Source organism: Perca flavescens, chromosome 7, assembly GCF_004354835.1.
Source record: "Perca flavescens isolate YP-PL-M2 chromosome 7, PFLA_1.0, whole genome shotgun sequence".
NCBI lineage: Eukaryota > Metazoa > Chordata > Actinopteri > Perciformes > Percidae > Perca > Perca flavescens.
This window is the reverse complement of record NC_041337.1, coordinates 5,893,252-5,910,081: the sequence shown is the minus strand read 5'-3', so window position 1 is coordinate 5,910,081 and position 16,830 is coordinate 5,893,252. Positions and strand designations below refer to the sequence as shown.

The following is a 16,830-nucleotide window of genomic DNA, read 5'->3' as shown; positions in this document are numbered from 1 at the left end:
CTGAATAATTGGTTATACAAGTGTGTGTGGGTGTGTGTGTGCGTGTGTGTGTGTGAAGCAGAAGATTTGCAAGGTCCTATAAAACTAAGCTTATGGGCGTTTTAACTTGGGGATTACAGCCGCTGATGATGAGTAAGACACTTTGATATGGTTGCCACTGTAGGTCGTGTTAAGAAGGAGCCACTAACTGGAATAAAAATACATTCTGATGAGTTTGATTTGATCTGACTTCAAAATAAAAGTGCGGGTGAGGATGGAAGTGGTCATTGTATTCCTGCCACTAACTCTAAAAGAGACGTGTTTGTTTTGATGGTGGGTTAAGGCTTCGTTTTACTGCTCTATAAACTCACTGGGACTATAATATAAGTGTGAGAGTGGAACAACAAAGCAGCCCTCCAATCATGTGCGTTGCTTCATCACATCAGAAACCATCCACTTAGCCCAGATAGAGGTTATAGAGGTTATATAGAGGTTTACTCCTCGACACAGCCACCGCAGGTTTGACTCCGACCTGCGGCCCTTTGCTGCATGTCATTCCCCCCTCTCTCCCCTTTCATGTCTTCAGCTGTCCTGTAAAAATAAAGGCCGAAAATGCCCAAAATACTTTACTGTACACGATCAACGAGCAAAGGAATTCCTCCAGTGCTGCACCAGAGGCCGTCTTAACAGGTGAGCCAACCTTTGTAGTCAAGTAAATAAAAGTGCTTTTAATGGCGTCTTGCACAGTGTCATGTTCGAAGGCCACCCTGTTTGACTGTAAATCACCAGGGTTTGACTGTGCTTATGTGGGAAATCTGTTCTCCTGGATGCAGTTTGCCAGCTGTGGGACTAATAAAGGCTTATCTTATCTTAAAAAGGGCAAGTGAGGGCACCTTTGTAGCTCACCTGGTTGAGCGTGCGCCCCATGTACCAAGGCTCAGTCCGTACCGCAGCGGCTCGGAAATTAATTCCAGCCCGCGGCCTTTTGCTGCATGTCGTCTCCCCCCCACACTTCCCTGTCCACGCATTCCTATTAATTAAAGGCAAAAAGCCCAAAAAATCTGTTTTTTGAAAAAAAGTTTAAGATACAAGCCTGTGTATAAAAAAAAAAAAAAAAAAAAAAAAAAACGTTGGGGGTTCAAAGTTAACGGACTCCCAAGATGCATTTTGACAAGAAACATCCAATCACTGAGTTTTGATTTAGATTTTGTGCAAGTGCAATTGAGAGTCTTGTGCCATGGAGGAGTCCCAAAAACATGCGTTGACTCAAAACAGAATCAGCGGGGTAGCGGTGTCATAAACACCCAGGTGTAAAATTAGGTTGGGCACCAATGGCTCAATGTCAACCACAATCTTTAAAAGTAGTCCAGTCAACAAGCACACATCTGTGTTTGTGAGTGTGTTCGACAGTGGTGGCAGGAAAACTGCTGTGAGACTTCCTGGCTCTGGGGGTAGTGCAGCCTGTAGCATTCCTGAGCTGCTTTTGTGACGAGTTGACACCCCACTTTCATTGGACAAGATGCCAGAGGTTGTCTCTGATGTCATCTAGCCCGACTGCAGGATTAACAATACAAAAGGGAATATAATATATGCCGGACTAGCCACACTAACGACGGGGGGGCTGTATGGGTGGTGATCTTGGTCTGTTGGTCTGTCCAATTCTTTTGAAATTTTGTGAAAATGTGGCCAGGTTGGCTCAGTTGGTAGAGCAGGCGCACATATATCGAGGTTTGTTCCTTGACGCAGAAGGTCCAGGGTTTGAGTCTGACGGTTTTACTGCATGTCTTCTCCCTCTCTCTCCCCTTTCATATCTAACTGTCCTATCCATTAAAGGCGGAAATGCCCAATATTTTATATATTATATACATACTGTATATATAAAAAGAAGATGTATCTTAGTAAATATTGGATGTATTGCCGTGAAATTAGGATATTCATGGTCCCCAGAGGATGATTCCTACTGACCATCAACAGGTCAAAATCTGTTGCAGGAAGCTGTAGAGTTATGAATGAGATCCCTTTCTGTTTGGATTTGAAATCTTGTCAGCAAATGATGACTATCATCATCTCATCATCATCATTTTATTCTCAGGTCAACAGACACAGTGGCGTTGGAACGTGGCTGAACAAAGAAAACACTGTCAAACATGTAAGTAAATAAGTTAGGAATATCTGCCACATCTTCCATGAGCTGTTATCAGAGCTGAGGAATGAGACAGCTACAAAACGCCCTCACAATGGACTACTGTACCGACTACCAGTTTCCCTCCCATTCCACAGACATGTTGGGACACAGACCGATCTAATGGAATGAGGCAAGCAATTATCTTTAGCCAAATTGGTCACCCATGCACGAGAGTAAGCACCAACTGTCAAATCAGATAGAAAATGTCAAAGTGTGGCAAGAAAAACAGATCAAACCTGAACAACCCTGCTTTGTGTTAACAGTTCCAACTGTTGTTGCCACTGGGCAGCTTTTGGTTATAGTGCTTACTTTGCTTGCACAAGGGCTTCTGGGACTGGGTGTTGCATCAGAGATTTAAATTAGTGATGATTCTCCGGTCACAAAGAAGCCAGAATCTTTCACATCTAAGACTTACTACTTTTTTTGTTTTAAATCAAAACAGAGAGTAAGCTGAAGTATACTCTCAGTGTCCACTTTATTAGGTATAGAGCGGTAAAGATAAATCAAGTAGTTGTCAAGTATTAAATTATTCGCCAACTATTTTGATAGTCAATTAATTGGTTTGAGTCACACACAAAAAGAAAAGTTCTCTAATTCCAGCAACCTAAATGTGAATATTTTCTAGTTTCTTCGCTTCTCTGTGACAGTAAACCGAAAATATTTGAGTTGTGGGTAAAACAAACAGTTGTCATCTTCATTTGTCATCTTGGGCTTTGGGAAACACTGAAATGTTCATTTTTTTTTTAACAATTAATCGAGGAAATAATCGACAGATTAAATGACAATGAAAATAATCATTAGTTGCGGCCTCTAATGAGGTACACGTGTACAATCCAATACAACTCTTCTGCCTCTCAATATAATGCTGTCCAGTACAACACCGCCTCTAAATATAACCTCAATACCAAACGCTTAAGTCAATTTACAACAACGTTAACAAAAAGATTAACTTTATAAACTTTTTAATAAGTGGCCACTGAGGGTAAATACAAGGGGAAAAGGCATTGGAACACTGGAATGACTTGGGAACCTATCGCATATAATGCCTTTGTTATTCATTGATCTATCGTGTGGTGCCTCTGTCCTTCAAAAAAATGGAGATTAAAATTCCAAAATGAAGTATTCTGAGGAAGACAATAACAGCAAAGTGTTCGGGCAGAGAAGGGAGTGTTTAGTTAAGTATCAGTTTCAACTGTGAAGACACATTTGGATATATTTTTACTTTCAAACAAAGGATGTAGTTGTAGTTTGTAAGGAATGTGAAGGATTGCAGTTGTAGACAGAAAGGCCTTCCTGCTGTGTTTTGCTTTGTTTCACAGTTTACCAAATATAACTGGGAGAGACCAGCGTTGGCATCCCACATGGGAACTCACACATTTAGCGTGTGCCGCCTTCTGCCTGAGCATACTTATTGTATTCAGATGAATTCAAATCGGGGGAAATTGTAACTGAAAATGTAATAACCTAAATTCCTCCATCCATACATGCCTTCTCTCTACCTAGTGTAAATATAATCCTACATATAATCCTTTAGCAGCTCTCTCTTTGCATCACTGTGTCAGTCTCCCCTCATTTCTAATGGATGCTCGGGGAGTCAAACATAAGTCAATAATTGATTGAGTATTCATATGGAGTTTCGGGCTTGAATTAAACAGAGAAATCGTGGCCTGGTTCCTTTGTGAAATGTTTGGAAGACGCACAGGCTTGGAGCTAAAGTAAAAAAAAAAAAAAAAAAAAAGGGAGCTATACTTGGCTTGGCTTTCATAAAAACAGAGCTCGATTGTTCTGTTGTGTGGTGCTGAACTGGTGAGAGAGAGAGCCAAGCTATCAGGAAATGGAGGGAAGCGAGGGCCAAGACTCTTTTATACTTTTCTTGGATCCGTGAGCTTGCTTGTCTGCGCTCACGTCCTTGTACGTGTTTATTTTATGAGTTTCAAAAAAGGCATCAGAGCAAAGCCGCAACAAGGGCAGTTGGCACTCAGCGGCCCCTTTTGCACGGCGCCATTTCATATTCAGTGGCAGCTGCGCGGCGGAAGCATGCGCACGGTGGGACATCCGTCACAAGTCGCAGATCTAACCATCATCATTTCTTATTCATTGGAGCACTGCTGGTGCTGGAGGAGCGCTGCACAGTTTAAATGCATATGGTGTCCGTCCTGATTACCCTGACAGTTATCCTGAGTTAATACAAGTCTTTAATATCAGTGGATCATGAGGCTGTGTTAAAGACAGAGTTGGTAACTATTTCTAATATGCACATTTTTTCATATGTTGTTTGAAATGGTCTTTTCATATTAATGTTTAATATGTTTGTTTATGTTTTGCACCATTCACCAAGGCAAATTCCACATGAGTGTACTTATAGTGGCAATAAACCTCTTTCAGATTCTGATTACACTCTGACAGCAATAAATAACTTCAGGGCTCGGAAAAAGGAGCAGAAAAGATCAGTCACCTGTATCTGCTGTAATCCTGTAAAAACGCCCACCAATCACAGTCTCGCTGTCCGCTTGGAAAGAACCAATGAAACGCCTCCTTGCACCGCTGCGCGTACTCTACCCCTCCCGTGTACGAGCCTGAGCTCAATGGGCGTCTTCGATGCATTGCTAACAGTAGTCACGTTTGTTTTAAACATTCGGTGTGATAATAACAAGCAGCGTTGTAGTCGAGTCTCCAACTGTCGAATCCGATTCGAGTCACCGATACCGGAGTTTGAGTCCGAGTCGACTCACGAGTCCAGACAATAGCACCTTGAGTCGGACTTGAGTAAGAGTCCAGGACTCGAGTACTCCCATCCCTGCCTATTACACATAAAAGTACTCAGAAACTTCATCCAACTTCCAAGCCCTGCTTCATGAATGCCCGAGTCTGATTTCATAAATCCTTGAGTCCAAGCCCAGGTCGTCAGCGCGCAAGTCCAAGTCGAGTCACAGGTCCAGAGAATAGCGGCTCAAGTCGAGTTCGAGTCCAGGACTCGAGTACTCCATCACTGATATTAGCTGTTTGCTTACCGGTGAGTGCACGTCTGTGTGTGGGCGGAGCCCCGAGGAGACGCTACTTTCAGATCTTGCTAGCTTTTCAACATTACCAGCCCTGCCTTTAAGGTCATATCGATCGCAAATATTATCATTTCTGTGAAATCCTTAATCTCAGGGGAATCTCTCTCTTATCGTTTCAGTCTCACACTTCTCATACAGTACAGGTGCATACCCCCCTATTGCTTTGTTCTGCTTTTACATCAAAGTAACAAAGAAACCCTTTGAGAGCCAATCATCATGTCATATTAATGTCCCGTCAGACTCTTGGCTCTAATGGATAGGAGGGAGGGACAAGGCTGAAAACCTAGCTGAGCTTCCAAAAGGAAATGGCCAGCTGGTCCCAGGCCAGACCCACACTCTCTTATGGTCTCTAAAGTGTGACACAGACAAACAGGGGATCTGTCAGTGTGACAGAGACACTGACAGACTGATGGGAGCTCCCAAGTCTGCATCTGACTGGAGCCGAGAAGACGCATGTGGTCCTAAAACTGCCAAAGCTCTAATATGAATACATTTACAATTAAAACAAAGAAATGAACAATGCAAGCTTCCCAGGGCAGCTTGTACAGGTCTTTACACAGTAAGTTTAGGGGGTCAGTGGTTCTCAAATATCCATAAGCTAAGACGAACTACAGATTCATACATTTCATACAATTGTTTCCCATAAAATCATTCAGGAGTATTTATTTTTTTACATTTTGTATGAAATGGCACATGTTGCATGTTTAAGTAGGATGGTAAGAATTGTATAGGTGAACGTACTCTGCTGGCAGTTTATTAGGTACACTTAGCTAAAACAAATGCAGTCTGATACAACAGTGCATTAAATACAGCCATTTATAATGTACACGTGAAATTGAGAGTGTTTCAGAGAGTTGTTGATTCAACGTTAAGCTTATTTTGGAGGCTGTAGTCTGCGGTCCTGTTGTATGGTGTTGTTTATTGATTTTTATTTAATTTTTTTTAGAACCAGCATTTTTTGGTCATTTTAGTGCAGGACAAACTAGCTTTAAAAACAGAACATCGACACATTGTCACTTTCTAAAGTCGATATGGAGAAGCTGTTATCAAACGGTTGAATGTTTACATATCCAATAGTTAAGAAGCAACATTATCATTCATATTAATCGCATGTCTGGCCACCTTTTATCTCTGTTTTTGATCTAGGCTCAAGGTGTAAGAAAAATTGCACAATTTGCGCCTGTATTTGTGTAAATATTATTCATTCATTCATCGGTTTTTAGAATATTTGATTTAGTTTTTACTTTACTGTGTGTTTTATGATGGTCAGTTTTAAGCGTTCTCGTTGGTATTTATTAGATATTCTAGCATCTTAACGGTTTTATTTATTGTCCCATTGTATGTGGTCTCCGGTGTCTAAAACCGTGTGTCATGCATGCCCTGCACTTTTTAAGTGCGCAGCAAATTTACCTACGGGTATAAATAAAGTAACCTGAACTTGAACTTTACGGGTATAAATAAAGTAACCTGAACTTGAACTTTACGGGTATAAATAAAGTAACCTGAACTTTACAGCCTTTTGCACTTCTGGTTAGATGCTAAACTGCTTTCGTTGTCTCAGTACTCGGTGCAGTGACAATACAATAATCTCGGTGTCTTTTGGTTTTGGAGCAGTGGAGCATGACAACGTTTTCCTTTTCATTGCTGTGATTACACCCCCCATCTGATCTCTCTCTCTCTCTCTCTCTGTACACTGGGAGGGAATTAGGCGAAGGTAGTGGCCGATTTGCAATGACACACACAAACACACACACACACACACACACACACACACACACAAGGCAACATGTTATAGACAGTCACACACATACATACTGTACACATGCCTGGACATATGTAACACACTCAAGGTTACACAGGGTTACTACTGTCCAGCGGCTAAAGCTAATCTAGGCCTGGCTGAGTGACCCGGCTCCATTAACCCCCCCCCATCTGATCTCTCTCTTTCTCTGTACACTGGGAGGGAATTAGGTGAAGGTAGTGGCTGATTTGCAATGACACACACACACACACACACACACACACACACACACACACACACACACACACACACACACACACACACACACACACACACACACACACACACACACACACACAGAGGTCAGGAGCCGCAGATGCAGGAAGGGGAAACGACAGCAGTAAAGCAGAGGTGCTGTTTAATGTCGGGGAGAAAGTTTTAATGAACACAAAGATGGGGGAAGGAACATATGACCTTAATGTTATGGTTATTCAGGGTTGTGATTCTCAGGAATTGTTTTATCAGGGGAGCCTTCAGAGGAGTGGAAATTGCTAAAATACTTGTAGATAACTGCTTTTGAAAACAGAAAATTCCACAAACTTGCTTTACTGTACCAGTCTCTTATAAGACACAGTTTATACGATGTAACTAATGACAATATGAAAGATATACAAACTATGTCTTCATAGGATAATTGATGAAAATAATACATTAATAAACGAATGTGGGGTATAAGTACATTACATTTATCAACAACTTATTGTTTGGAACAATTATAAGTATTGTTGAGAATACTTCCAACTTCCAATAGGATGATTAAAACCTTTCATTAATGAAATATTAACACCTAATAGCTGCAGAAGTGATGTCTTATAAGAAAGTAAGAGAGCATTTATTAATGGATTACCAACACTTACATACCTGTAATATTAACTGAAAAAGAAATGATAAACACCTACCAACAGGAGTTGTCACAACCTGGCAACCCTGCATTTGTTTGCATATGCCTCTATACATTTCAATTGATACAGAAGTATTTATTAACCATCAACAAAGCAATTAGTTACACTTTATGAGCCCTTTATAAAGGGTGCCTTATTAGTAAGTACTTTACTCAACCATATGAGGCATTTTTCTAATATATAGCCTTAGAAAGACAGGGTCAATGTCTTTCTTTTGCCATTTTTGCCCTCTGTGGGACTGTCTGAGATGTGATACAGCTCTGACAGACAGTACTGACAGTTACACAGCAACAGACAGATTTAATGACAAATGTGATTCCACGTGGAATCGGTTCAAACACAGCTCAGATTGACCTTCGAATTGTTCCAAAGAGGAACATAGGACCCTTGTGAAGCCTTCAATGCCAGTTCATGTTGGATGATATCATTGTGCTGCTGTATGTGGAGCATATGGGCCTATGGGGACAGTGTGGAGAGCAGGCTGACTTACCATGTGGTAGTTGATGATTTCCTGGAGGCTTTCGCCGCACTTCTCCAGGCACTCCTGCAAAGAAAAAAATAGCATCATTCTTTAACTAGATAATACACTCGGAATTGCTGCTGAAGCAAATTAAAAACTCAAACCATGTATTTTTTTGTCTAAATTCTAAATGAAAAAAATCAAAAGATCCGCAATGCTAAAATTAAGCCGGTTAAGTCCACTTGAGGTAAACTGGAGGATTTCTTCTCTTGAACCTTGTACAGGAAAAGAAACTATAATTGCAGGGCTGCTTCAGTTTCTTCCTCCTCCCCCTCCCCCCCTTTCTTTTTTTACAACGGAAACTACAAATACGAACAAAACTTTAATAAGAAACTCTCAATTAGTCTTACAAATGAAGCCAAGAAGGCTTTTAATAGTACTTAATGTCAGCAGCAACGGAAATAGTCCAAGACGCTGGTGCTGCGTGCTGAGCCAGAAATAAGTTTCCAGACTAGATCGGATGCTCGCTTACAAGTCTGCCAGTAATCAGGTTTACACACACACACACACACACACACACACACACACACACACACACACACACACACACACACACACACACACACACACACACACACAAATCCCAGGAGTCACTTATTTCAACAGTCCTATTCACTAAACGACAGAGAAAATATGACAAATAAAGGCACAATAAAGGCTATAATGGTTCAGACAGGGCTGCCAGATGAAGTGGCTTGGACTCCTCAGAAGCTCACCGAGATCGTCTCATCCTTCTTGCACTGCTGGGACAAATCCCGGACGCCGTTGACGAAGAGCTTGTTGGCGCTAACGTACGCCTTCCCTGCTTCAATCATCCCACTGCATAGCTTCACCAGCTGGGGAGCAGAAAGACACATTTGGAGGGGGATAAATGAAGGCTTCGCTTTCACCACAACAGACGTCATAATAACGCTAGCAGGGCCCTAGCTATCATCAACACTGAGAACATGGTCGCGGTTTGGTTTCTTTTTTTGGTAACACTTTACTTGAAGGCATCTACATAAGAGTGACATGACACTGTCATGAACACATGACCATGTCATGACACAGTCATGAACACATGAACCCTAACTTGTCATGACAAAAACCGAATGACACTACTAAAAGAAGCGTTATGTCATAAACGTTTATGGTTTATAATGTTTATGACACGTTCATGACAGTGTCATGTCACTCTTATGTAGATACCTTCAAGTTAAGTGTAACCTTTTTTTATTATTATTATTTTTTGGGACATTTTTTTCCCTTTATTTGATAGCGACAGTGGATGGACAGGAAAGGTGGGAGAGAGATGGGGGATGACACGCAGCAAAGGGCCGCAGGTCGGACTCAAACCCGGGGCCGCTGTAAAGGACTCAGCCCACATGGGGCGCACGCTCTTACAGGGTGATCTAGAGGTCGCCCCGACGCGGTTTTGTTTCTGGGAATTTTAATAACTTGAGGAGTTTACATTCTACAATTACAAAGGACACGTGTGTTTTGTCTATAATCCTGGCGACAGCGCTGAATGTCAGTTGAGATCATAACGTCTCTTCATAAGTAACAAGTCTGGGCGAAATAGACGTCCTCATATGCTCCTCCTCAATACTTAAGCTTTTGTTTCCAGATCAAAACCTCGCATTGGTTTCAGCACACATAGATCAGGATGTATGTCATATAGTTGCATGTTTTCTGTCTAGTTATCACCTGCTGTAAGTGGGTGGATTCTCAGGTGGGGTCCATATGTTAGCCCCCTGACACCAGCAGAACACATGGCACATATTGTGAACACTCTTATAGGTTTGTTTTATCTGTGGCTGTCAGCAACATGTGTGATATCTGCCATCAAGACTGTATTTCCTTTAGCTTCTACGTTCAAGACAGGAACATTATTTCTTTTGTTGTGTTCTAACGCCGGGCTCTCCATCCTCCCACTTCCTCCCAGCTGCTAACCAGACATGAGCTATTCTTTCAATTAGTTGAAAGAGCGCTTGTTAACTTAAGGACTGCGCGCCCCCAGTTTGGAGAAGCGTGCAGGAGGACCGGTGTTGTATAGTAGTCTCTCAAAGGGGGAAACGGAGTCCGACACAACACCGGCACCGAAGCTATGTCCACAGCAATGTACCGCTGTAGACGGGGGCAGCAGCAAAAGCGTATTTTGGGCACCCTTTAAAAAAAAAAAGTCAGAATCAGTTTAAGTTTACGCTCTATTTAGGATGTGTTCACTGCTTTACCTTGCCGTCAGACAGCCTTTTCTGACAGGGAACTGAAGCGGTTACATCCATCTATGCTCTTTTCAAAGCCACCAGACTCCTCCAGACAAAAACAGTAATTTTACCTCGCAGAACCCGGGAGTTGATCTGATCTACCGTTGCCTTCATCGGTCAGTTAGTTTGTGTTATTGTGTGCCTTTTAGTGTTTTAAAGGGTTAGTTTGGATTCACCAAAGTAAGTATTTTTGTCATGGATGTAAGAGGCCAAATACACTTTGATTAAGGGGGCCGTAGGTAGCATTGTGAAGATCCAGGACTTCAGCTAACCAGTATTACAGCGGTAGCCCTAATTCTGTTAGCTGCTCGCTAATGCTTTTTTCTCTTGGATCCTTCTTTTGGAATATGGACCGGGAACCTGAAAGGGTGCCTTTTATTCGTAAATTCTCGTTACACAAACGGTAAATATCCTTTACCGACATGTTGCTTGCTTGCTGAGCTAACGAGCTATGCTTTGCCTGCAGCAGCAGGGGCTTGTGGTTGTATTTTCATACGCTTCGTTGATCTGATTGGTTGATTTGGCCCGTCTATCACCAACATAGGTGATAGACAGATGGTTTATCCAATCAGCTAACCAGTATTTTCGCCCCCTCCCAAAAGTTCTCCAAAGGATAGTTCCCAGATGGATATGCCGAGCAAATGCGAAGCGATCCATCTGGTGGAGTCAGGTTACAACTTCTCAGTCCCTCCCCCCCTTTCTGCTAAAGCCCAAAACGGTCTCCTAAGCCCCTCCCCCCACAAGGAAGAATTAATGCGTGTGCATGAGCAGTGATTGACACGAAGTTAGACACCCCCCGCTGGCCCTGATTGGTGCATCTGAACTGGGATTTTTGCATATCGCACTACAGGCTGTAGGTGGTGCCAGAGGAGCCAGATTAGTTTTTTTTAATTACCTGCTTTGTGTAGTTCTACTGGAACATAGGGCCAGTAAATATGACAGAAAGTTACTTTTATAAGGCTTACCTACTGTACCTTTTAAGGGATAAGTATTCAAATGAAAATTGAATGAAAATGACTAGAATATGAACTATAGTTGAGTTTTCCAACACGGATGTCAGTAAAAGAAGAACAGACTAATCCTGGCTCTCAGACACTTCGTGTAATTCAACGTCAAAAGGAGCAGATGGACCGGTGACACGAGCATCACGGGCAAAACGCCTGGCTGCCCGATTACAACTGGATGCTTAGGAAGCCAGTGTGAGTGCCACGTCACGTTTCAGTTAACCTCGGCTGAACTGCTCAGCAGGACTGAGCGACAATGCATTGTCCCATCATGCCGTGCCATGTCAGTGGAGGCTAGCAATGTTAGCGCTGTGGGATTAGCACTGCCGAGTATCATGATGCTGGGAACGAGTAGCTGGTTGTAATGGGCAAGCTGTTGTAACGAGATACACTGCGACTGAATGTGGAGAACAACATACCGCCATTCCTCCTTTTTTTTTTATTTCTTTTTCATTTTTCATCCAGTATATTACCACTGTATAGTTGTGGGATCGGTGTGTGAAATACCCTCTGAAAACCAAGGGGGTCCCATACCATTATTGTGTCAAAGTCTGTTTCCCAGAACCAAAAAATAACTAATAATAATAATAATAATAATAATAATCTCCAAAATCAATTCAAGACCAGTTAATTAAACACCTGCAAACTAAACATAAATATCTCCAGAGCTGGCTGCAATTTAGGGAATAGCTCAGAGCGCGAGGGGACTGTAAGCATGCAAAATGACTGTGAGAAATAAATAAATGATCAAAAACAAACAACGCAAGAATCAATCGTTTTTACTTGTTGAGGCATGTGTTGACCAACTTGTTGGCAGAGAACTCTTGCGTATTTCAGGTCCAACTTGTACAACATGGATTCCTTCCTTAATTACTGAATCTAAAATGTGTGACAGAGCACTGAGATGGTAATTAAAACTGCTTTGTGCACTTTTTGTGTAGTGACAGAAGGACAGTTTAAGGTCCTTGTAAGGACTTGTTGGACTTAAAGTAAAGACTTAAATAAGGGTTTTCAAATATGAGAGGAACATAGCCACAGGATTGAAATGTATTAATTAGCAAATGTGTAAGATAGAGAACACGGCTTGTACAATGGTCACATTTACACCTGAATCATTAAACAGGTCGTCATGTACACTGTATGTAATAATTATTAGTCAGCATGATGCTACATTTTCTATTAAATTATATCTGTCATTTTAAAAGCACAACTTTAGTTTTTCATACTGTGTGTTGCATCACTGTTCTGCTCTTTAAACTTCTGGCCACACCTCAAAACAGTGATGTCACAGCAGGTGTTTTGCCTTCAGGTGCGCTTTATAAACCAGGCTGGCACAGAGTTGTAGAAAGCCAGATGCCACTTGGCCGGATGTCAACTGACTGCTCGTAGAGCAGGATATCAGGCATGTAGCAACAGCATGAGCTGGCATGGCCGAATATAAATGACAGAGTTGTTGTACAGACTTAAAATGTTGGCCCTGAACAACACGTTATAATATGCTACCCTGTCTGATATGTATCCGATTAGTTTATTCATATAGCACCTTTCAAAAAGGAAGTTACAAAGAAAATAGCAAGCCTACAAAATAAACGACAAAGTAAAGACAAAAGACCACAAAGAACACAAATGGGTTTTGAGATGCTCTTAAAAAATTTGCTCAGATTTGACTTTTCTCAGACCGTTTGATTATAAGCGGATAGAAATTCAGTGTCATGTCTGCTGCCAGCCCTTCACTTTGGTGGTTTACGCTGCGTTTACTGGGCTGTGGCTCAGTGGTAGAGCGGTCGCCTGCCAATCAGAAGGTTGGTGGTTCGATGCCTGGCCCTGCAGTCCCATGTCGAAGTGTCCTTGGGCAAGACACTGAACCCCGAGTTGCCCCCGATGCTGCGCCATCGGAGTGTAAATGTGTGTGAATGTTTATCTGACGAGCAGGTGGCACCTTGTACGGCAGCCTCGGCCACCAGTGTATGAATGTGTGTGTGAATAGTGAATGGTTCCTGTACTATGTAAAAGCGCTTTGAGTAGTCGTTAAGACTAGAAAAGTGCTATATAAATGCAGTCCATTTACATTCTATGTGGCATGCAAGCAGGGAGCACAGCCTAGGAGAAAGGATACAAACATCAATTTTGATGTCAGTGATTGGGGTGCAGCGAGAAGAGCGGCATGCTTGAAAGTTTTCATCCATAGAGTACAGTGTGTTTAAATAGCTTTACAGGACCAGATGGGCTGACTGATAAAGTGCATTGGCAGTGACAGTATCAAATGTCTTACCTTATCTAGTTTCGCCTCGATCTCCACCACCTCTGTCTCCACCTCATCAATATTTGCCCTGAAAAGCAGAAGCAAGAGAAGCTGTTTAAAGCATGTGCAGTAATGTGTTACTGGATGACTGAAAGAAACTCCATTAAAAGTCATTTATCTCGTTTTGGAAAACAGCCATTCACAAAAATCTGCGTGTGATTTCCCACGTTCTCAGAAAGCATCAAGACACTCCATAAATCTGTGATTGACAGATGGAGTTTTTTTTCAGGGAGCCAAAGTGAGCGAGACGCCGTCCTGGGAGCAGTTCCGCTCTGTCAAAACAATGTGACAGACGGGGTCTCGACACGGTGGGGGGGGGACGCAGCTGTCTGGCACATCCCGATCCCCCTACTTTTACTGTCAACACTACCACAACTAATACCACACCCAACCGCGCCACAGAGAGAGGTGTGATTTACAGCCAGAGGCTCACAGCTGCATCACGTAGCCCCTAAATGCATCACTCCCCAGCTTCTCCACATACTGATGTCAACAAGGGGAAGGGCTGCGACGATATGCTTGAGTCCTGATTTGATTATTTCACAATACGTGGGTGCCGAATTTGCATTGTGATTTTCATTGATTGTGATTCTAGAAGTATTGCGATTTGATAGTATTGAGTATTGCCATTTTCTTTTCCTTCTTTAAAAAGGTGCCATGGCATGAACATTTCACTTGAGGTTTTTTTAACATTAATATGCATTCCCCCAGCCTGCCTATGGTCCCCCAGGGGCTAGAAATGGTGATAGGTGTAAACCGAGCCCTGGGTATCCTGCTCTGCCTTTGAGAAAACGAAAGCACAGATGGGCCGATCTGGAATCTTCTCCTTATGAGGTCATAAGGAGCAAGGTTACCTCCCCTTTCTCTGCTTTGCCCGCCCAGAGAATTTGGCCCACCCATGAGAGAGAGAGACATCATGGCTTTCAAACAAGCAAAGTGGCAGTTGGTCAAGCCCCCCCCCCCTCTCTCATCCTCAATAGCTACAGACACAGAAATGGCACATCATAAGGAAAGCTCATTGTGGGACTGGCTCTAGTGGCTGTAATTCTGCACCAAGGCTGGATTTCGGGAAAGAGACTTCAGATACAGTATTAGGGGACCACTAAGGTCTATATAAGAGAGACTTCAGATACAGTATTAGGGGACCACTAAGGTCTATATAAAAGAGACTTCAGATACAGTATTAGGGGACCACTAAGGTCTATATAAAAGAGACTTCAGATACAGTATTAGGGGACCACTAAGGTCTATCTAAAAGAGACTTCAGATACAGTATTAGGGGACCACTAAGGTCTATATAAAAGAGACTTCAGATACAGTATTAGGGGACCACTAAGGTCTATATAAGAGAGACTTCAGATACAGTATTAGGGGACCACTAAGGTCTATATAAAAGAGACTTCAGATACAGTATTAGGGGACCACTAAGGTCTATATAAAAGAGACTTCAGATACAGTATTAGGGGACCACTAAGGTCTATCTAAAAGAGACTTCAGATACAGTATTAGGGGACCACTAAGGTCTATATAAAAGAGACTTCAGATACAGTATTAGGGGACCACTAAGGTCTATATAAAAGAGACTTCAGATACAGTATTAGGGGACCACTAAGGTCTATATAAAAGAGACTTCAGATACAGTATTAGGGGACCACTAAGGTCTATATAAAAGAGACTTCAGATACAGTATTAGAGGACCACTAAGGTCTATATAAAAGCATCCAAAGAGCACCATGTCATGGGACCTTTAACAAAAACAAAAGTTGAATAATCCACTTCTAGAGACAATATATCATGAGAGAGAAGAACTAATTGTTTTCTAAGAAGAATGCACATCACACCTCAGTCATTCAGTCTATAGTACATAACTTTTTCTGCTTTCGGTCAGAAAACTGATATGATGTAGTCGCCGTCGGCGGTACCGTATAAACTATATATTATATATATATTTTATATATTTAAAAGAAATTATTTCAACCCCCCCCCCCATAAGGAGTGTGTATAATGAACAGATCAATGACCTGCTGCTCATCCTGACATGATGTGCTTCCTGTTGCCCAGTGGGACTTCATTGAAGTATAAATAGCACCAATAGCCAGCCTGTTCAATATAGTCACAGCTCTGCATACCTCAACCAAATCTTCACATTCATAGCCACACCAGCACTCTGGCTCAAGAGATGGAAATGCTGGTCAGTCACCACTTTGGTCCGGACCTAAATATCCCAACAACTGTTGCATTAATTGCCATGACATTTTCTATTTTCTACACATTCATTCAAAGCAGTGGTTCCCAAACTGGGGGGTCAAAGGACTGCTGGGTAAACGTAAAGCTGATGATGAAGCTACAGCAAACGCCACAGCTACCAAAACAAAGGCAAGACAATATGTACACAATTCCCTCTAAAGAGCCGACTGCCAGTCCAATCACATTTAAAAACAGCTGATTGTTACATCTCTCTCTCTCTCTTCAAAGGGGCTATATTGGCATGGGAAACTGATGCTTACATTGCAAAATCAAGTGTGAAATAAAAACGATCTACTAGCATAAAATAGTAAACAGAGCTGTGTAATATTGCAAATATATTAATGAAAATAGAAGTAACAAATATATTCATAACTATATACAGATCTCTCGCTTTCTCTTTCTCCGATTTTTGTGACCCTCTGACTTTTCATCTACTATAATGCCTCCATTGGGTTGACAGGTTTGGGCTTTTAGTAGAAAGTCTCAGTAACATGCCATGAAATTTGGTAAAGACTTTCATGGTGCCCGGAGGATGAACTGTAATAACTTTGGCGATCCTTTGACTTTGCTTTACAACCAAATGCC

General features: G+C 42.0%; 1 protein-coding gene across 3 annotated transcripts in view; it reads right to left on the bottom strand.

Moving 5' to 3' along the window:
* The window catches only part of acap3a (ArfGAP with coiled-coil, ankyrin repeat and PH domains 3a), a 98,714-nt gene that overhangs the window by 43,128 nt on the left and 38,756 nt on the right, over positions 1–16,830 (bottom strand). For all 3 annotated transcript variants that reach the window (XM_028582002.1, XM_028582004.1, XM_028582003.1), the window contains exons 2-4: positions 13,969–14,026; positions 9,163–9,282; positions 8,417–8,470 (exon numbers count right to left, since the gene is read on the bottom strand). In XM_028582002.1, coding sequence (XP_028437803.1) covers positions 8,417–8,470; positions 9,163–9,282; positions 13,969–14,026 — 232 coding nt within the window. The remainder of the gene's footprint in view (positions 1–8,416; positions 8,471–9,162; positions 9,283–13,968; positions 14,027–16,830) is intronic.